General features: G+C 40.2%; 1 protein-coding gene across 3 annotated transcripts in view; it reads right to left on the bottom strand.

Annotated features, from left to right (window-relative positions):
* LOC139626127 (carboxyl-terminal PDZ ligand of neuronal nitric oxide synthase protein-like) overlaps positions 1-18,570 on the bottom strand; it is a 178,876-nt gene that overhangs the window by 39,560 nt on the left and 120,746 nt on the right. For all 3 annotated transcript variants that reach the window (XM_071486351.1, XM_071486350.1, XM_071486349.1), the window contains exon 8: positions 8,159-8,320. In XM_071486351.1, coding sequence (XP_071342452.1) covers positions 8,159-8,320 — 162 coding nt within the window. The remainder of the gene's footprint in view (positions 1-8,158; positions 8,321-18,570) is intronic.

Below are 18,570 nucleotides of genomic sequence, written 5' to 3'. Positions count from 1 at the left end.
ATGGAAGAGTGGAGCTCGACTCTGACATGCGCTGCCCTGCTGACAACTCTAATAGCGCACCAGCCACTCCTCATGGTTTATACTGAGGCCTTGGGAGCAAGTGTCACATTTATCCTGATGTTGTCCATATTAAATGTCTCACTGAGCTGAGATGCACCGGCTGGTAAAAGGACACAGAATAATTTCATGCAGAAAAGCAGAGAACATGGTAGAATAAACGTATTCTTCTAAAAGCCAGACTTTGGCTTTTTCTTCTGGATATCTGATGAAAAAAAGCACAAAGTCTTGGTTCTGAAGCAGCTACACGAGGTTAAATTAGGTTTTCTTCTGCAAATGATCAGACCTGGCACATGCAGAAACAGAGCCTGGTCCTGCAGATAAAATAAATGAAAAACAGATAAGATGAGCAATGTTAAGACCTAAATTATAACAGCTTGATCTCTCTGGTGATTTCCATCTGTCCATTTGTGTGTCTGTTTGTCTGGTGACCTGTGTGTCCACTTCATTTTCTTTCTATTGTCCCACCTGCACTAGACTGTCACTTCATTCGCAGATGAATACAATATTTAGTGGGGCTATTTGTTGGGATTAAATAGATATTCTTTTTGCTGATTGTCTGTGGGAGGCTGTTAACCTGAGGTGACTCTACTCTAACATTTTGATCCAAGATAGTTTTTAGTGATATTATTGTCATTGTTCCCGTCGCTATTTTTCAGGTAAATGCAAAAGATTGGATGTGAAAAATGTTAAAATGTTAATAATTATTTCATTCTTACCAAGTTATTATTATTTTAGTGTCTTCTATCTTTGCTTTAGACTTTAACAGTGAATGTTTGCTGTGGTTTGGCAGATTCACGCTAACAGTGCAAGTAATCTCACCTGGGTTTACAGATTAACAGACTAAATCAAAATATGATACATTATTAGTTTAAACTGACACATTGATCATGATGTTACCACAATCCTGGAGAGTCTGTGATACCTGATATATTGCAAGACAATCATCCATTATCAAAAGATTTGCACCTAAACAGGAAAATATACCTAAGGGAAAATAATCCTTGAGAACAGAAGTGGACTTCTTCAATTTAATGTATAATGTGCTTTTAATTAGAAAGGATATATGTATAATAACAAAGTGCGTATGAGTCTGAGCCATAAACTGGAAGGAAAAAAATGTCTGAACTTCCAAAAAACAGAACAGTCCAGTCTGTGGTAAAATGTGAGTCTGTCATTGTTGCCATGGTACTGACGTATTACATTGACCTGATTTTAATATTGGAGGGAGGACATACTGCAAGACACATTACTCAGTCTATTATTTCTCCCATTTCTACAGTGATTGTTAATTTGCATGTGGAAATGTAATGCTAGTGCTGTTATAGCTCCAATTTTCACATTATGTTTTTCATTTTCTATGGATGTGCGTATCAGTGATGCAACAGACTGGTATCAAGACAAACATAATTTCATCCCTCTGCATTACACATTTTAAGACCTAACACGCAGCGGCCTTGTTTGTGTCATTACAGCGTAATCAGTTGGCGAAAAACAGAGGATGGGTGGAACATTGGTTTAATCAAGGTAAAAACAAATACGCTGCAAGAAAAGGGGAGATAAGGTTAGCTCTTCTCCTCTTGCCTGTCTAAATTGAAATAAAGACATTAAAGGATTACAGTACAACTGCACAAAAAGCAGAATGGACACAATCAGCCAGACTGTCACAGTATAACAATCCACTTCTAGACCACAACCCACTCGTTTAGACCAATAATGTGTGTATTCCCTTTAATGAAGGGGGAACTAAAATCTCTTTCTAAAAGTAGAACTCAGACAAAAAAGCAATTAAAAGGTGCTCCCCTTGTGTTTCACTGTGGTGGTCCCTTGGTAGTAAACCTGCTGCTACTTAACGTTTTCCTCCCTCTTATCTGAGTGTCCTGAAATTGAAGGAACTTCAAGCGACTGAAATGGCTCCTTAAAGCTCTAATTAGGCAGCAGCATCTCTCTGCCTTTTTATTGCTTTCTTTGTTCAAAACTGTTCTCCAGAACCGAGCAGTGCCCAAGGACAATTTTCATCTTTCCAACTCCTTCTCTCACAACATTCCTCTATCTCATTTCCTTCCATATTTCAGTTCATTTTAACACAAAAACCAAGATTTTTTTTTTAAATAACACAGATATTTAGAATAAATGCTATGCAGTCTGATTTCCCAAATTATGTTAGAGAGCTCCAGAGGTCTCCTCAGGACTGATCAGTAGTTATGCATGTTCCACATTCTGGAAACTTATGATAGTTGTTTAACCATTCGACGTCTGTGATAAAACTCACACTCCTATACAACATGATTACGTTTAAGACATGAGAGATTTCAAAATCGATACATGCATATGTTCGTGTGTGGTTGAAGGTTGTGAAGGTTTATGTGACGCAGCCATGACACATAAACTGATTCAGTGATGGAGGGAGGTAACTGTGAGCAGACAGAACTGTCCTTATTAACAACACCTAAGAGTCGCTGCAGTGACTTTAAGCTTCTTTATACAAAGCTTCAAAATTCTTCCTTTTTACTTAGAAGTCTTTGACTCAAGTTTAGGACCAGTCTTAGAGGTGTGATTCACACTGGCTCTGATAAATGCTGGGTTAAGTCTTTCCTGTCATATATCTTGTTTAAGATTTTTTTTGTTCATTTGGAGAAATTACAGGAACCAGGCAGTTAGGATGAGTGTTGAAAACCAACAGGGCTTAAGACAAAAACAGCCATTTACAGAAACTCAAACTTCTAAAAATCCAATAAAAAGAAGACACACTGATGATCTGTTATCACTGGAAAGTGCTCTGTCAAACCACTACAGCTGAGAGCACTTGGTGCTACAAGCAGAGACGAGATGAAAACACAGGGCTTAAAGCAAGGAACATTTCTGTTTGGGGCTGGGGGTCATAGTCCAGTGAGCCCAGTGAGCACGCACCAGGCTCTCACGACCACCCCGAATGACGGGCACACGGAGCCCACCAATGTGGCGGCTCACCAGGATTTGCTCCTGTATACTTGATGGCCAGTCTGACTATGACATGTTAACTACCACAGCTGATACAAATAGAAAATAACATTGTACATATGGTGCACATGGGGACAAGACATGAACACCAATCTAATCATTTCTAAAGGTGTATCCTCATATTATCCTGAAGGGCCAAATGGTAAAAAACTGCATTAACTACAACTTTCAAAACCATAAACAACGTATGCATCATAATAGGCCTATTGTTTTCAAACAATTACCAAATTAGTGCAATAGATTGCGACAATGATATGAAAACAAAACTAACAGCCTGTTCTTTTGGTGCTTTGTCAAAGTGGAGCGCTAACATGTATTCCTGAGCTGAAACTTTGCTGAGCCATAGTGTAAACAAAGTTTGTTGTATTTTTATAAATTTGGTCTACCATATTAATACTAACTATAAGGTTCCTTATGGCTGTTCACATACAAATCCAGCCATATTCTTGCTGTGCAAATATTTTTGATAGACATATAATTATGTATTTTTGAATCTAAAATGGCCCTAAGCCTGAATTCCTGGACAGTGCTGGAAGACTTTGAACTTTAATATTCACAAGTTTGTGTTTTACCTCCTGAATCACATGCAGAGATAGTAGAAAATGGGAAATATGACTGCTTACATGAAACCTTTCCCTTGCGGACAAGACTGAAAAATTGTGATTCTCCCATTGGTAGTGTAAGGGGATTAAGACTGATGCTCGTGTGCTGTGACTCCACAGGGTTGGTTGCCGAGGATGTACTCTTCACACAGGATTATCATCACTGCATTGCCTGCCCACGCCAGGTCCCTTTGATGTGGGAGTGTTTCAAACCCCTCCAACACTGGTTTGTCTCTGTTTTAATCGCGGTTTTGGATGAAAATACTGAAGGGGAAATGATCGCTTTGCTGGTGCAATGATAAGGAAACCATTAGAATTGCACTTAGACTTGTAATGTGAGTAAGATGGCGAGTAAGTGCTTGATGAAGTGAGAGAAAACCAGAAATGTCTGAGGAAGAATGTAGGAAAGAGTGAGGGAGCAAAGATGGATGGAAGAATGATCACTCTGAGCAAAGACTGATGAAAAAAGAAAGAAGAGAAGAAAAACAACAGGAGGAAAAAGGAGAAAAAAAGGGAGGAAACAACTGAAAGAGGAACAAAAGGATGATGAAAGGAAAGGAAAGAAGGAAGTATGGAATAAACAAAATAAAAGGAATTAAATCAGGGAGCAAACTAGAAAGATAGAAAGAGGTAAGATTTCATTAAGGAGTGACAGAGCAGCGTCTGCAGAGTGAGTTTCATCTTGAAACAGATAGTCAATGCACTCCCTCACTTCCCTGACTTAATTAAACATCTCCACTTCCACTCATCCCTAAGTGAGCAGTGATTAGTGTTAGCTGGCTCGCTAATTTACCTCCATTTTCTGTGACCTCCGCTCAGGCTCTGCGGCAGGGTTCAACATCAAGAATATTTTCACAGTTCCCTGGTGGGGCCATGAACTTGCAGGCATTTTCATCAGCACAGAGGGGCAACGATGACAATAATCGCTACTTCAGCCTTTTAACGAATTTCTTTCATAATTAGATGGGACAACAAAGGAGCTGGCGATTTGCTTTCATGTATAAAAGTAACATCTCTTTGGAATACAGCTGTCGAGATGACCAAACTAATATTTGCCAAATACAGATAGGTGACAAATTAAAGGAAAATAAGGCTGCACAAAATGAATAATAATTTTTATTAGCAGCTAAGTAGGACCTGTGTTGTGCCAAAATGAGAACTCCTTAATAAAAAAAAAATTAGCTGTTTCCTGGCCGTATGGCTTTGTTTATCACTGCTGTCTGTAGCTGTGCTGGCACTGTACAACATCACCATGGGTGAGATGCCCTCAAGCCAAACAATGCTGCAAAGTCAGTGGGGAGCTGCTGTTTAAGATAATCAAATCATAAACAATAGCAATATCTGCTTTTAACATAACTAAGTAGGTTACTTGTCATTTTATTTTCTGGTGTGAATCTGAGACACCAGGGAAAGCAATTTTCTTCTGTAGAGGAAACAAGTTTTGGGACATACAAAAACACAAATGAACACACACACCTACACATCTTCACACATTCTACTGGTGTGTCAGGCAGGTTGTGTCTCTCTTCCTCTGTGTCTTCATCCATCATGTGCATTATCAGGGCAGAACTAATCAGCTTATTATTTTCTACTGTTTAACCTTGAGTGGTGGAGTTAGCTGTTCCCCCTCATTAGAGCTGGTTAGAAGTAGCCTCAGGCAACTTTACCTGTGAGAGGGAGACTGCCTGAGAGACAGAGAGACCATAGATATTTTTATGTTCACAAACAGACCGAAGAGTTTCCTTCTCTCTTCTGGTAAGCACTTAACTATGTCTGACCCTCTTGAGATTCCCCTCAGCACGCTGATATACTGTAGCTCACTTGTGTGCACGTGATTCTACATGTTTTAAAATCATCCACCAGTCAATCTTGGTGAGAAATTGTGAAAAAATACTGTATGTCTTTATGCTTCTGGGTGCGTGTCTGTGTGTACATGGACACACAAACACTAGAGTGACACTACCATGAAGTCGTGATGTTAAATGTTCTCGTGTGTGCAGCCTGAACAGTGGAGAAAAGTCTTAAACTGCAGCTGCTGTAAATTGCTTTTAATTACATTGCGTGGCTTTAATTAATTCTGGTTTGATTAAATTCCAATTTGACTTGATTATGGAAATTATAAAAAAGGACGCACATTAAAACAATAATGAATGATGTGAGACCAGAGTCAAACAAGTTATTTCAACACAACATTTTCCATTACAAATCTTTTCATTATTAATTAATGTTGATTTTTCTTTTATTGATGGATTAATCATTCAGTTAATAAGATTTGAAGACTTTGTGATAAACAAATAAATAAAAAAAAATGAGCCCAAGGTGACATCTTCAAATCTCATTTTGTTCCATCAACACCCAAAGATATTTATGATGTATGTTTATAACAGGGAAACTCAACAAATCCTCTTTTTGAAGGCTGGAACCAGATAATATTTGGCATTTTTGCTTGAAAGGGGACTTTAAACATCTCACACTCTTTTCGTTAAATAACTGTATAACTGTTACAGGTGCAAAGAAGTACTGCTGCTTTATTTTGTGTTTTCACTGAGAGGAGGAAACCTCTGGAGATAATTCAGCTCCAGGTAAAAACCCCCTGAACCACTGATGGCAGTGGTGGTGAAGACAACAACTCCAATGCTGTTTAATGAGATCACCCAGCATTGTCTATTGTTATTGTTTCGATTGAGAGACTCGTAGTGGCAGAAGTTACATAATGTGCGTTTAAAAGCAGGAATAAACAAAAGCATCAGCAGCAGACAAAGTTAGACTCACAAGACAAAGAAGCGTTGAAAGAAAGAAACTAAAGAGTCAGTGGAAACTAATTTAGATGCTGTGTGGGAGCAAACTGTACGAGCAGCTCAGCCAAGTTAGGACCACCGGGAAACCTTGCTAAATGGCAATAGAGCCCAAGGTCAGACAGAAACTCTTCTGGACAGCACAAACTCATTTGAAGTATCCCACATTAGGTAAAAAAAAAAAAAACTCCTTTTATGTGCAAAAAGCAGTTTGGACTCATTTAAAAAACATCGACACCAGCGGACAGTGACCCCTGGCTTCATCAAGCTATAATTGCTGGCATTTATGTCTGGGCACGCTCTACCTGAATGTGTGAGCCGTCAGCTGTAGCAGCAGCCTGTCTAACGCCGCTCAGGTCAGGACAGCTAGGTTCAGTGTGAGCTGGCAGTTTAATCAGGACCTCTGCATCCGTCTCTGGAAGCAGCGAAACTTCAGTATTTAAGTGTCCGGGACACTTCTGGGTCAGGAGAGTGTGGGAGTGTGCATGAGGAACACGGTGTGCGGAGATTTCAAACAGCAGTTTCTAGTCCTGAGGCCTTTTGCAAGCAGGCTGATAAAGTGTGTGTGTGTGTGTGTCTGTGTGTGTGAGTTGATCTGGCACATAAGCCCGAAGCCATTGCTGTTACCAGTCACTTCTTCACTGCAGCCAATGATTGGTGACTGATGTCTGATGCCAGGTACACTCTGTACTACTGTGACTTTACACACTCACCGGGACTTCATCCACTTTTGGGTCCGACTGTGGGTGTCACTTTTCCTCTGTCAGAGGTCTTACAATCTGACGCTCTGATGTTGGAGTCGAGTCAGAGTTTATCACAGTCAGTGGCCTAAGTTCATTTTCTGTTTTCTCTGATGAAGACCAAATTAATATTTGAATCTTGATATATTTCTCTATAATATAAAATTAATATACTCATTTAGATATAAGTATGGAATACCAAAATAGAAAAGAGCACAGTGCTGCTGATTACAGTCATACACTCCACACATCTCTGTCATCTATTTATACTGTATATGTAGTCATATATATGGGTTTTGATGTGGGTGCATCTATACTGTTGATCCATGGACAATGCACACACTGTAGAAACTAATTCCTACACTGGGAACTATAAAGTCTATTTATCTAACACAACCAGTGTTCACATTATTCAAACAAATGTAAATCAGATGAGGGTGAGTCGGGTGTAATGCTGCTGTCACTGCTCTAGTTCTAGAAGAAGCAGCAGCAGCCGGTGTAGTTCCCAAGGCAACAAATAGTCAAGGTTAAAGTCCCACTTGTTATGGTAATGACCACCACACTGTGTGCAGGTGTTGGTTGAATTGTAATCTGACTGAGAACAAGGAATTTTGCAAATGATGAAATCTCTTACAAAGCCATCCAGGAAAATCTATAGTTACAGTAAGAGTGTGTTCACAAGCATAAGAACAGCACTACAGTCTGTATAGATCACAACACTCAGTAACACACTGTGTGCATTGCCTGTGAGTGGTGTGATATTTTAATTACTGAATAGTTGATTACTCTGCTTGAGCTGTCGTCAATTATTAGCAATTAGAATGGCTGGCCAATTAAAAGTTGCGTATTCGAAGGGTCTAGCTCTTTATAATGATGCTTTCAACCTTTTTTTCAGTTTTACATTTGAGATACAATAGTTTTAAACACACAAAAGGGTGTGTTTGTGTATGTGTGAGAAACACACCTGTGCTACAGCCACTTGAGTCTGCTGCTGTTGCTGCTGGAGCTGCTGCTGGAGCAGTTGGATCTGGTGGTGGACAGACAGGGGTGCACCTGGTGGCAGCGTGCCCGATGCAGGGAGCAGCATCCTGGGGCTGGACATCAGCAGAGAAGCCTCCTCTGAAGCCTGACACCAGGGACAGAGACAGAGAGATGAAGTCAACATTTAGTGGCCTAAAATAACTAAGACATGAACTCTACAAAGATTCAAACAGGATAGAGAAATGACGCATATTGGAAACTTTTAATTACCATTCATGCCATGGGTGAAAAGCTGGCATATCACCATTATATAAAAAATTAAAAGGTTTAGCAGGGGGCTAATTACTGCCTTGACAGAAATATTACTGCACAATCCAACTTCTTTCAACTTTATTTCGAATTATATACTTTTCAGATGTGGCTTGAAAGGTGTCTACAAAACTAATATTCAAAACAACAATCAGTTTTATCAGTTTTCAAAACTTGAGTTCACAAAAAGTTATCAGATTGAGGATGCAAATACACAAGACAAAAAACACAGAAAAGACACTAATGAATATATAATCAGGACAAGCAATAGCATCAAAAAAATGCCCTAGAGAACAAGACATCATCAAAACAAGAATGTGAATTTGAAATGTAGAATTGCTGATTAGTTGCACCAGTGCTGAGAATGCAGATCGGCAGCACTGAAATGCTCCGCTCCAACAATAATGAGTTCTGAGACTCACTTCTCCTTCATCTAACGCCTTCATGCATCCTAAGTGTTGCAAGGCTCTTGTAACCAATGACACATTATGCTCCCTCCATCTTTCTACCACTCCAAAACATTTTTTTGTTATGCAGATGTGGTGAATTGATCACTCTGTGGCTAAACTGTAGCATCAGCACCATTTGGTATTTGAGGATGATGATAAGATCCAAACTAGCAACATCTGAGAGTGCATGGGGAAAAAATTATTTAAATTAAACGATGTAGATGTTCCTATGACGACATTCAGGTGTTATTCACCTCTTCTTCCTGCAGTTGGTCAGTGTCTCAACTGTCCTTCTTAATCTTTCCTGCTGATTTGAAAAGGAAAAAAAATCACTTGTATACCATTGCTTGCCATCAACAACTGGTAATGTTCAAAACATAACTGATTGGTGACCGCCCACTGGGAAGCCAGTGAGGGATAATATCCATGTTGATGCACTTGTGGCTCCCACCAGTTGGTTGGGGCAGTTGTAAGGAGATGGGATCTTGTGGCAAAGAGTAAACTTCCTTGTTTGCCCCAGTGCTATCTAGGAAGTAGCTGACACAGGTGGAATGTCATGTTGGACATGAACGATTTAGTTTGAGCACATGATGGCTACATTTACGCCTTTTCAACACTTGGCCAGAATGTGTCGCAGCCCAGCTTCAGCAATCCAGTCTATCTCTAATGCATTTTAGATGCGTTTACACATTTACGTTTTCAAGAACTACTCAACTGGACAAATAGCCAGAAAATATATTCAAACGTGAAATGCATGAAGTGGGCAAAAAATGTAAAGGCAAGCAATGAAAATGGATGCGTTTCAGCTCTATGTTGGAATAATGTGGACAAATTTGTTCCTTACTGAAATGGCTAATGTGATTTCAATTGCTTTTTATTATTGCAGAGCTAATGTTGGCTAATTGGCAAGTTCCTGCTTCACTGGCAGTTGGAGAACACATTTCTGAAGCTAAAAGAAATGTGCACTGCTTGTTCATCTATGATTGGCCGTACAATTTTAGCTTTACTGGTCTCTGAAGTCGTCACCTCTACTTCCCGTTTCCTCCAGCTTGTACCAGTTACAGTAGATCCACAGCAACTGGTTGCATTGCTGCCAGATCTGAACAATTAGGTTGCTGACTGAATCCAGACTATGTCACATGACTAACAGGGCACACAAGGTTCTTCAGAGTGACTGTTTGGACGCAGGGAGGGATCCGCAAACAAAGTTGACACCTGATTAAACTGAACCTGAACCTGCCTTAAGGAATCCATGCCAAAACACTTCTCCATCTGTCTCTCCTTGACACACAGACAATGGTTTGCACGCAGGCACAGACACACACAAACAATGAGACATATTCTCCTTGAGAGTGACTGATAGCCTGTCTGAGGCGGATCTTTTAGGTTAATGAGAGGAAATTATCCAAGTTGAAGGGGTTGTTTGGTGCCATCGTGTAATGAATGGCTGTGCGTGTCTGTATGTGTGAAAGAAAAAGAGCAAGAGAAAAGTTGTCAGCAGAGACTCCTCAGACACATTAAAGATCATATAAAGTGGGCTCACTTTCTCTTGAAGTATCTCTTCTGCGGATGCCTGAGAAGACTGCTCAGCTGCTAACTGAGGGATGTTAATACAAACAGTGAAAGTTCAGTAAGTGGAAGAGTGGGTAAGATGATTCAGCACTCAGACTAACAGAGGGGAGAAATGGTGACATGTTTGGATTTCAAGCACTGTGGACACAGGAACTGTTCTCAATTATAGAGAAACTGAAAGAGACGACAGACGTAAACAGACTGTCAGCAGCAGGAGAACAAGATAGAGCGAAGGCAGAAAAGAAGTCCCATTCCAAATGTACGTGAGCAGTCATCTCTAACAATATCCCATAAAAATATATCTACTTAATTATTCTCTCCCACCAGTTCTTATAACAATGATTGATTAACCTATTACCACAGAAAAGACATAAGCAGAACCTTCCACAGTTGTTGGATGGAGATTTTCAGTCAGTGAAGTAAACATGTAGCACCAAAGACGGAGAATAAATTCAAATCCTGTATTTTTGACACAAATGACTACTTTTAATGTAAAAGTGATATTAAGCGCCAGGTTATAATAGACAAGAAGTGGTTTGTATGGCGTGTTATTGAACCATGTTGGAAATCAAAGGTGTTTATAGCGATACAGAGAGAGGATGGAGACGTGATGTTTCCTAAATGTGGGGATGACAGCACAGACTGAAAGCACAGACATGTCACAGGGATTCATAGTGTTGCTCTCTGTTGTTAATGTGAAATGTGACAGACTTTAAGGTTAAGTTTGATGGCTGCCATCAGCCCTCCTATATCACACTGTAGGCAGCTGTTTTCAGCAAAAGAGCTCAAACAATACACGCTACCTTTTCCACATTATTCATTTGCACTGCTGAACAATTAGGAGGAGTGGTCGGCAATTCAGAGGCTTGGACTGAATATTGGACTTGCATTTGTGGTGAACAGAAAGTTAAATTCAATGGGATGATAATGTAGCTCTGTGTCTGCTGGATGTGTAAGTAGCATAGACTGGATATAGAGGACGTAGTCTTGATGATGTCACCAATGAGTTTCTGAAGAGAGGTTTTGAAGCAAGTAAACATGTTATTTTCTGCTGTAAAGTTGGGCCTTATAACATGAGAGTGTTACGACTCACTTTCGGAGCCAGCCTCAATTGGCCATTAGAAGAACTGCACTTTTTGGCACTTCCGTCTTAGCTTCATTTTTCAGCTGCTTGGTAAGTAGACAACCCTTAGCTAACATGTTAGCTATAAGAGCTAAGTGACCTTAGGACCTAGGGATTCAAGTGTATCGGGACGTGACGTTGCTTTGAATATTTCTGCCCCCTGGTGATCACAAATCCCATTATGCAGCTTTTACAGCAAATTAAAAAGCAGCCAAAACATATAAAGAGGCAATGAAAAAGCAAATTAGCTGTTTTGTAACGTTTTCTCCTTCTGGGCAAAACAGAATTCTCTTGCTGGAAAATGTCACCTTGTTTTGACCTGTAATTTAAGCGTCCCCTTGAGCCAATTACTATAATTTTAAAAATGCCATGGCACAGTGGGCCTGAGCAGCTATGAAGAATGGACAGCAAATTATTTTTAGGAGTCGATACCTGGAGTCCCTCCTCAAAAATGGGTGAACGAGCTAGGGACCATGATGGCAAATGAAAAAAATGTAGGGCATTTTGAGGCACCCACTGGATGAAGATTATTCAGGAAAAACACATTTGTAATCTTATTACGGTATGTACGGGCACTGGGAAACAAAAAAAAATATTCATAAAAATGCTTCTGTAGTGAAGTGATCCATCATCTTTCAAAGTTTGACTTGGAGGTGTCATGTGATGATGGAAGGATGGATGAAAATCCACAGTGACAAAAACTGAGAGAAGCATTGAATCCATCATGAATGCTTTTGTACAACTATGTCTACACACACACACAAGGCCACATCCCAACACAAACGCAGTCTTTCTAAGTTTGTTGAGTGGAAACCTGCATAGTCAAACATTGTTTTAGCCTTTCTCCACTGTGTTTACTGTGCGAAATGAGAAACAGCAATCCAGCTATGTACACTGAATCCTGTTTAGCTGTTTAGCAGTTTAGCACAGTAAAAGCCAATTATAGAGAACAGACGATCAGAATATTCAAAACTTAGGGTGGTAAAGAGGAGGGAGAAAAACAGCCCGCTACTGAAAATCCTCATGATAACTGCTCAAGTCTGGTCTGTCTGAGAGAAACTCAGCTATTACCATCTAATTCCCACCCATACACATGCTAATACAGGATGTTAGCAAGCAGCTGGAGTCTGCCTTTATCTTTTAGCCTCTCGTTAAAGAAGGTTTAAAAAACAAAAGATAGATGACATGGGATAAAGGAAGTCTTTATTTCTCTCCCTCCAGCTGTGATTACACTAGTTGGTCTCTGTCGTACAGACAATCCCTCCCACACACACAGACACAGACACAGGCAATAAACCACTAAAAGGTTAGACAGGGTCTGTCTTCCTTCACTGGAGACAGCCTCAGCAACAGATTTTCAACTTTATCTGGGGCTCTTGAGCAAACAGCTTGTGAGATCATTCTACTGTGCTTTGCCTGTAATATCAGATCATACCATCAACTCTAACCGTCATCATATAGAAGTAGTTTGAGGCTATGGCCACGCTAACACGTTTTTGTTTTAAACAGCATTTTAAAATGAAAATATATATAAAAGTTTGCTGCCTCGTCTGAAAATGTCTCAATACTATTCAGCACTAATAAAAACAGAACATGGGCAGTAGGAGGCAAATTACATCACAAAGCTATGCTTTTTTAAGTGTCACAGATTTTTTTTTATTTAGTTCCATGAATGGTGCACTAACTCTGAGCTAATTTCAAAAAAGGTCTTACAGAAGTATTCACCTCATAGCAAAGCACCTCTTTGACTTTGGGCTTCCAAGTGTGAGCAAACTTGCTGGTCAAACTAAGCTGAATTTTTAGCCCCTTTTATATAGAGAACCTGCTATAATGCCATGAAGAAGACCCCTCATCATGCTGCCTTTCCTTGTGTAAAGTGAACCAAACCAACCAGTGTCTTATAAACCAGCGGTTATAAAATCAGGATTTTAGCAGCAGCAGAGCAGCAGCTTGTTTCATTGTCTTACAACAGAAATAGAAAAACATGTAAATGAGAGCAGCTTTGTTGGGAATTCAGCTGTTTTAAAATTTGGTATATGTGACCACAGAGGAGCAGACAGATTAATCATTTAGTGACATTTTCTGAGTGGGCTTTAGCCACTTTCCTTTGACATTAGCTGTTTACTGCGCCTCCACAACAGTTTTCAGCTACAGTTTTTCAACACATTGTCCATAAGTGGTCCAGCCATATATAAGGTTTTGACCCAGTCTTGTTAGTTTGTCACTCTCTGTTTTCCAGGGAGTTAAACTGTCCATTTCGTGGACACGGGTGTCTAAATCTTTTATGAGAGACTTCTGCACTGGATACTTGATTGCTGGCATGAGCACGGCCCAGTTTGGAAAAAGAGTTTGAATGTCAGCACAAAATGGAAGCTAACAGAGCGTAGAGTCAAGTGACAGAGGCACAGACAGAGCAAGACAGAGGGGGGAAACAAGGCCCATGTGTGGAAGTGAATGTGTGTGTGATCATTTGAGCCGGTGGAAACCTGAAAAATAGTTAGATGATCCTGATCAAGCCTGGACTGATTTCACCTCTGCCTAGGCTCAAAAGGCCACTGCTTTATTCTTCTCACTGGATAATTTTTTATAGGTTATTATCAGCTGTCAACTGATAGGAAAACATTTCCATGTGCAAGGTACTGAGAAATCAAATCATCAGACTGTGAGACTATCAGGAGAAACAACCCCAGCGGTAGAAAACTAGGTCTGCTCTCTCTGTTATAAATGGGTCAACAGATAGGCTGTATTTTTATTTCATGCTTGTGTGTGAAGAGTATTGAAAAGATAAATCTCTGTCCTGTAATGCTGCTGAGGACGCAGCCAGGGAAAAAGGCTGTATATAAGCAGTTCCACTGCAGATATTTCGATTGCCAAGTACTTTGTCACTAATAAATAAATGAACAATATACAGCTCTATCTCTGTGTTTGTTGCCAATCTCACCTATCACGTCTGCCCTAGCTGACTCTTCCACAGCAGCATGTTAGCTGCTGTCCTCCTCGTCCTCTGCCTCCTCCGCCTCCTCCTCTCCTACATCTCTCTTGTCATCCCAGCTATCCCTTCCTCACCCTCTCTCTGGCTGCTTCAGCTGCCACAGCAGCACTGGCTGAATCCTGGCAATACTGGAAACAAATTAGTTGGATAACTAATCACACTGGTTGGACTGTTCAGCTTTCCCACGTGTGTTTTCTGAAGTTTCTCTGTTTTGCTAATAGCTCTGTCCAGACTGTCTTTGAGCCTCCTCAGGATGAGTCCTTTTGAGTTTGACAATATTTGAGAGGGGGGAGAGAAGATAGAGATAGAGAGAGAGAGAATGGCTTATTTCCTCTTGCTTCCGTGATCAGATCTAATCTAATCCTTGAAATGTTTGCCAAGTCACATCTTTGTATGCAGATGATGTTTTACTTTATTTATGTAATGAATTCCTTGGTTTTTATACATTTCAGAGAACTTTGGTTGATTCAGGGACTTACATTGATGATAGTCATATAGTGTACATATGTACAGTGTACTCTCTCTATTCCACACTCACATTCAGCATCTGTGGTTTGTGTGAACAAACTTCAAAAACTTAATCGACTGCATTTTAGGAAGTTGTCCTGTGTCTAACTCACCGTTAATCCTCCAAGCTCTGCAGCCTCTCCTCTCGATCGATGGCTGCATGATGTACGTCGACACATTTCATTTTCAAGTCACACAGACAAGAAAACTGTGATTTTTACACTTCCTCTCTACTTCCTACACAAGTCTTCATGTCATCATCACACCGTTGTCCTGAGGCCAGGTAAATAATCTTATGTGTGAAAACAAAATTCATGGTGTTTGCAGTCTCACTGGATAAAAGCTTTAAGAGCGAGGAACAGAGATTGCTACTTTGGTACTAAAACTCTGCACTGCACTGTGGGGGGTGTTTTAAAGTAATGCAGTACATCCTTGGAGTCAATTATGTCAATTATGTCAATTTTATATTTGCATACAAATTTCTCAAATATTAGCACCATTCATAATAATCCAATTATAATATAGGTTTATTGAAAAAGGGACCTGAAATTTATTACCAGAACCATCATCATGTCAAGATTCTGACATAGGGTTACTACTTCTCTTCACTACGAATTCAACATTAAAAACATGCACTGCACAAGCACTTTCATGACCAGTTTTATCATATGGATTACACTGAACAGAAACACATTCTGTAAGTCTAATTTTACCTTTGTACCACAAACTACAAAGGTTTGGACAGAATGAACAACACACTATCAATTTGACTATTCTTGGAAGGAGGGCTAGAAGTGTAAAGTCTTCATTAGATCAGGGTGTTGAATGATCAACCTATAAATAACCACCACACGTGGGCTGCATACCCAGAAAGCTCAGGTGTCGGCTCAACAACAGCATCTGAACTTCAGTATTAGGATTAAACTGCTGATAAAGAGAAGCTGTCAAAGCTTCCGGTTTCAGCAGATTCACTCTGACGCTCCTCCGCACTGATATCATACTAAACACGACAGCACGCTGTAGAAAATATGGTAAACCATCAAAGGAAATTGTGAGACTTGGGTAAATTTTTTTTTTTTTAAAGCTGAGATATTCAGCTGTTTTCATTTAAACCGCTTTAATCATTTTACTTATTTTAATGATACTATAGTCTCAGTATGGTGTCCAGCTGTAATATAAAGGCCAAAAAAAAACCCCAAACTATGTAACAGTTTATTTTACCGGGCTGTAATTTCCTGTAAGTTTCCTTGAAAGGAATGATAAGGAAAAGAGGAATGTCCCTAAACCAGAGTGAATGTTAATTCATTATTTTTTTATTTTTGGAAATGTTTTTCTTCACGTTTATTTGTAATGCAAATGTTTACATGCTCATCTGCTGTGAACTGAATTGTTAGTACTTCAGACAGTACTTCATTTAAATTGATTAATTAGCAATGTAACAACTAATCACTGTCTCTAAATCATACTCTTTTTACACCAACATTAGCAGGTATAAGCAGACTTTTTAAACACAGGTACACCTGCTAAAAAAAAGCGACTGACTCCTTTTACACTGGCAGCAGATTTTGGCTTTCTGCTCAGACTGAGGACACACGCAACTCCAGGGAGAAATGTCATCAAATGCAGTTACAGAGCACCCACACAAACACAGGGGAGAAAGAGAGAGCTGTTATCTTCCGTGCAATCTCTCATCCCCGTGTCTGAGGCTCTGTGTGAGACTTCGATCGGTGATTGTGTGTTTTAAAGCGAAGCGTAGCCGTGGTGTTTCTGATTTAACAGCCCTGTGCTGGACAGGTGACATGTCTGTTTACAGTGTACGACTCTGAAAGACGGAAAAAGGGGCGAAAACTAGCGTGTTCACCCAGGTGTTCTGTTTACATCAGTGCCAGTCGGAGCTGGAGCTGATAAATACTGTGTGAATGCCAATTCTATCAATTATTTCCATTGCCAACAAAAGCCAGATGTTAGTGGGTCTTGGTGGGTTTTTTTAACACTGGAAAAGGGGCTTTACATAGTTCCATTGTGTAAATGTCTTATTTATGTCTTTGGAAACAGTGAATCTGTAAATAAGGAGTTATCAAAAACAAATACCTAACTAGACTTCGTTAGAAATACTCAGTACTGAAGAGTCTGAAAAAAGGCACAGACACATCCCTACTTCAAACAGAGGTTCTGAATCAGAGGGCCCTCTGACCCTTTGGACCCTTAAGCCTCTGCCCATTAGGCCCATTCAGTAATCCATCCATGTAAGGCTGTGTTTGTAATTTCAGGTCTGGACCAAATGAGGCAAACTAATGATGGGATGAGAGAGAGAGAAAGAGAACAGGAGTGCTGTCAGTGTAGCACTGCCTGTAGTGCTACACCCAGAGATCAGAGTGTTTACACCTGCCTGACAGCATCTGAAAGTGGGCCAGAGGCAAAAACCTCTATCAAAGCATTTGTTATACAGCCTCACTTTAAAGCACACAAGCCCAAGTGAACACGCCACACACACACTCCACGTCTCATTTACACACAAAGGAAGCAACAGCTCTCACTTTCACTATTGCACTGATCTGCTGTTTTTGAACGGCAGCTTATAAACACGAGATTGATGTAAAAGAAGGGAATTCTGCTTCGAGGCTTTGAAATCATCTTGACATTTTGCCTCAGGCACAATCTGATCTTTGTTTTTGTTTTTTTTCTTTTGTAATGCACAAAACTGGCTTTTTATTGAAGCCATCGATAACCACCTGCCTCTACAAAACAGTTCATCTCTTGAAACCTGTAAAGTGTAGGTATCTCTAAACTGTGATTTTTTTGTCTTTTCAATTTGTCTTGTATTTAATTCCAGCCCTTTAAAAGCCAACGTCCTGACTCGACCCTGTGGACACAAAGCCCCAGGTAGGATTGATGCGTCCTCCCCAAGTCCTTTGGCAGCGTTTGAACGCAGGGCGCCGAGAGACTTGTCAGTCTAACGGGAGCTGACAGGAAGAGAATGAACTTTAACACTCACAGGCTGCTTTCCCTTTCATGAGCTTCCAGAGAAACCCCGTAGTGCGTCAAATCCCTCTGCTAGCGAACGTACACACACACACACACACACACACACACACACACACACACACACACAGCTTTGTGCTAAAGATGCATACACACAGGCACACACATCTTATTCAGTGTTACCTTCCCCCACTTGTCCCTGCACATTCCCATTTAATCTGTCAAACTGTTAAGAGTGACAAATCTGTCCAAGTAGGAAAATTGAAAAGAACATATACAGTATATGTACGCACAAAAGCAGCTACACACACACACACACACAGACACACACCTCCTCCAATGACCTGAGAATAGAGGTCATTGCTGGGAGCTCGTTGTTTCAGTGATTTCACGCCATGTTGCTTTCAATCAGGGGCTGTAATGAAAGGTTTCATAACTCTACGTTAATGGGACCCAGAGAC

The sequence above is a fragment of the Trachinotus anak genome, unplaced genomic scaffold (assembly GCF_046630095.1).
Source record: "Trachinotus anak isolate AG129_WGS33_773 ecotype Australia unplaced genomic scaffold, CSIRO_AGI_Tana_v1 ptg000010l, whole genome shotgun sequence".
Taxonomy (NCBI): domain Eukaryota; kingdom Metazoa; phylum Chordata; class Actinopteri; order Carangiformes; family Carangidae; genus Trachinotus; species Trachinotus anak.
Note: the sequence above shows the minus strand (reverse complement) of the source record. Positions and strands in the feature narration are given on the sequence as shown.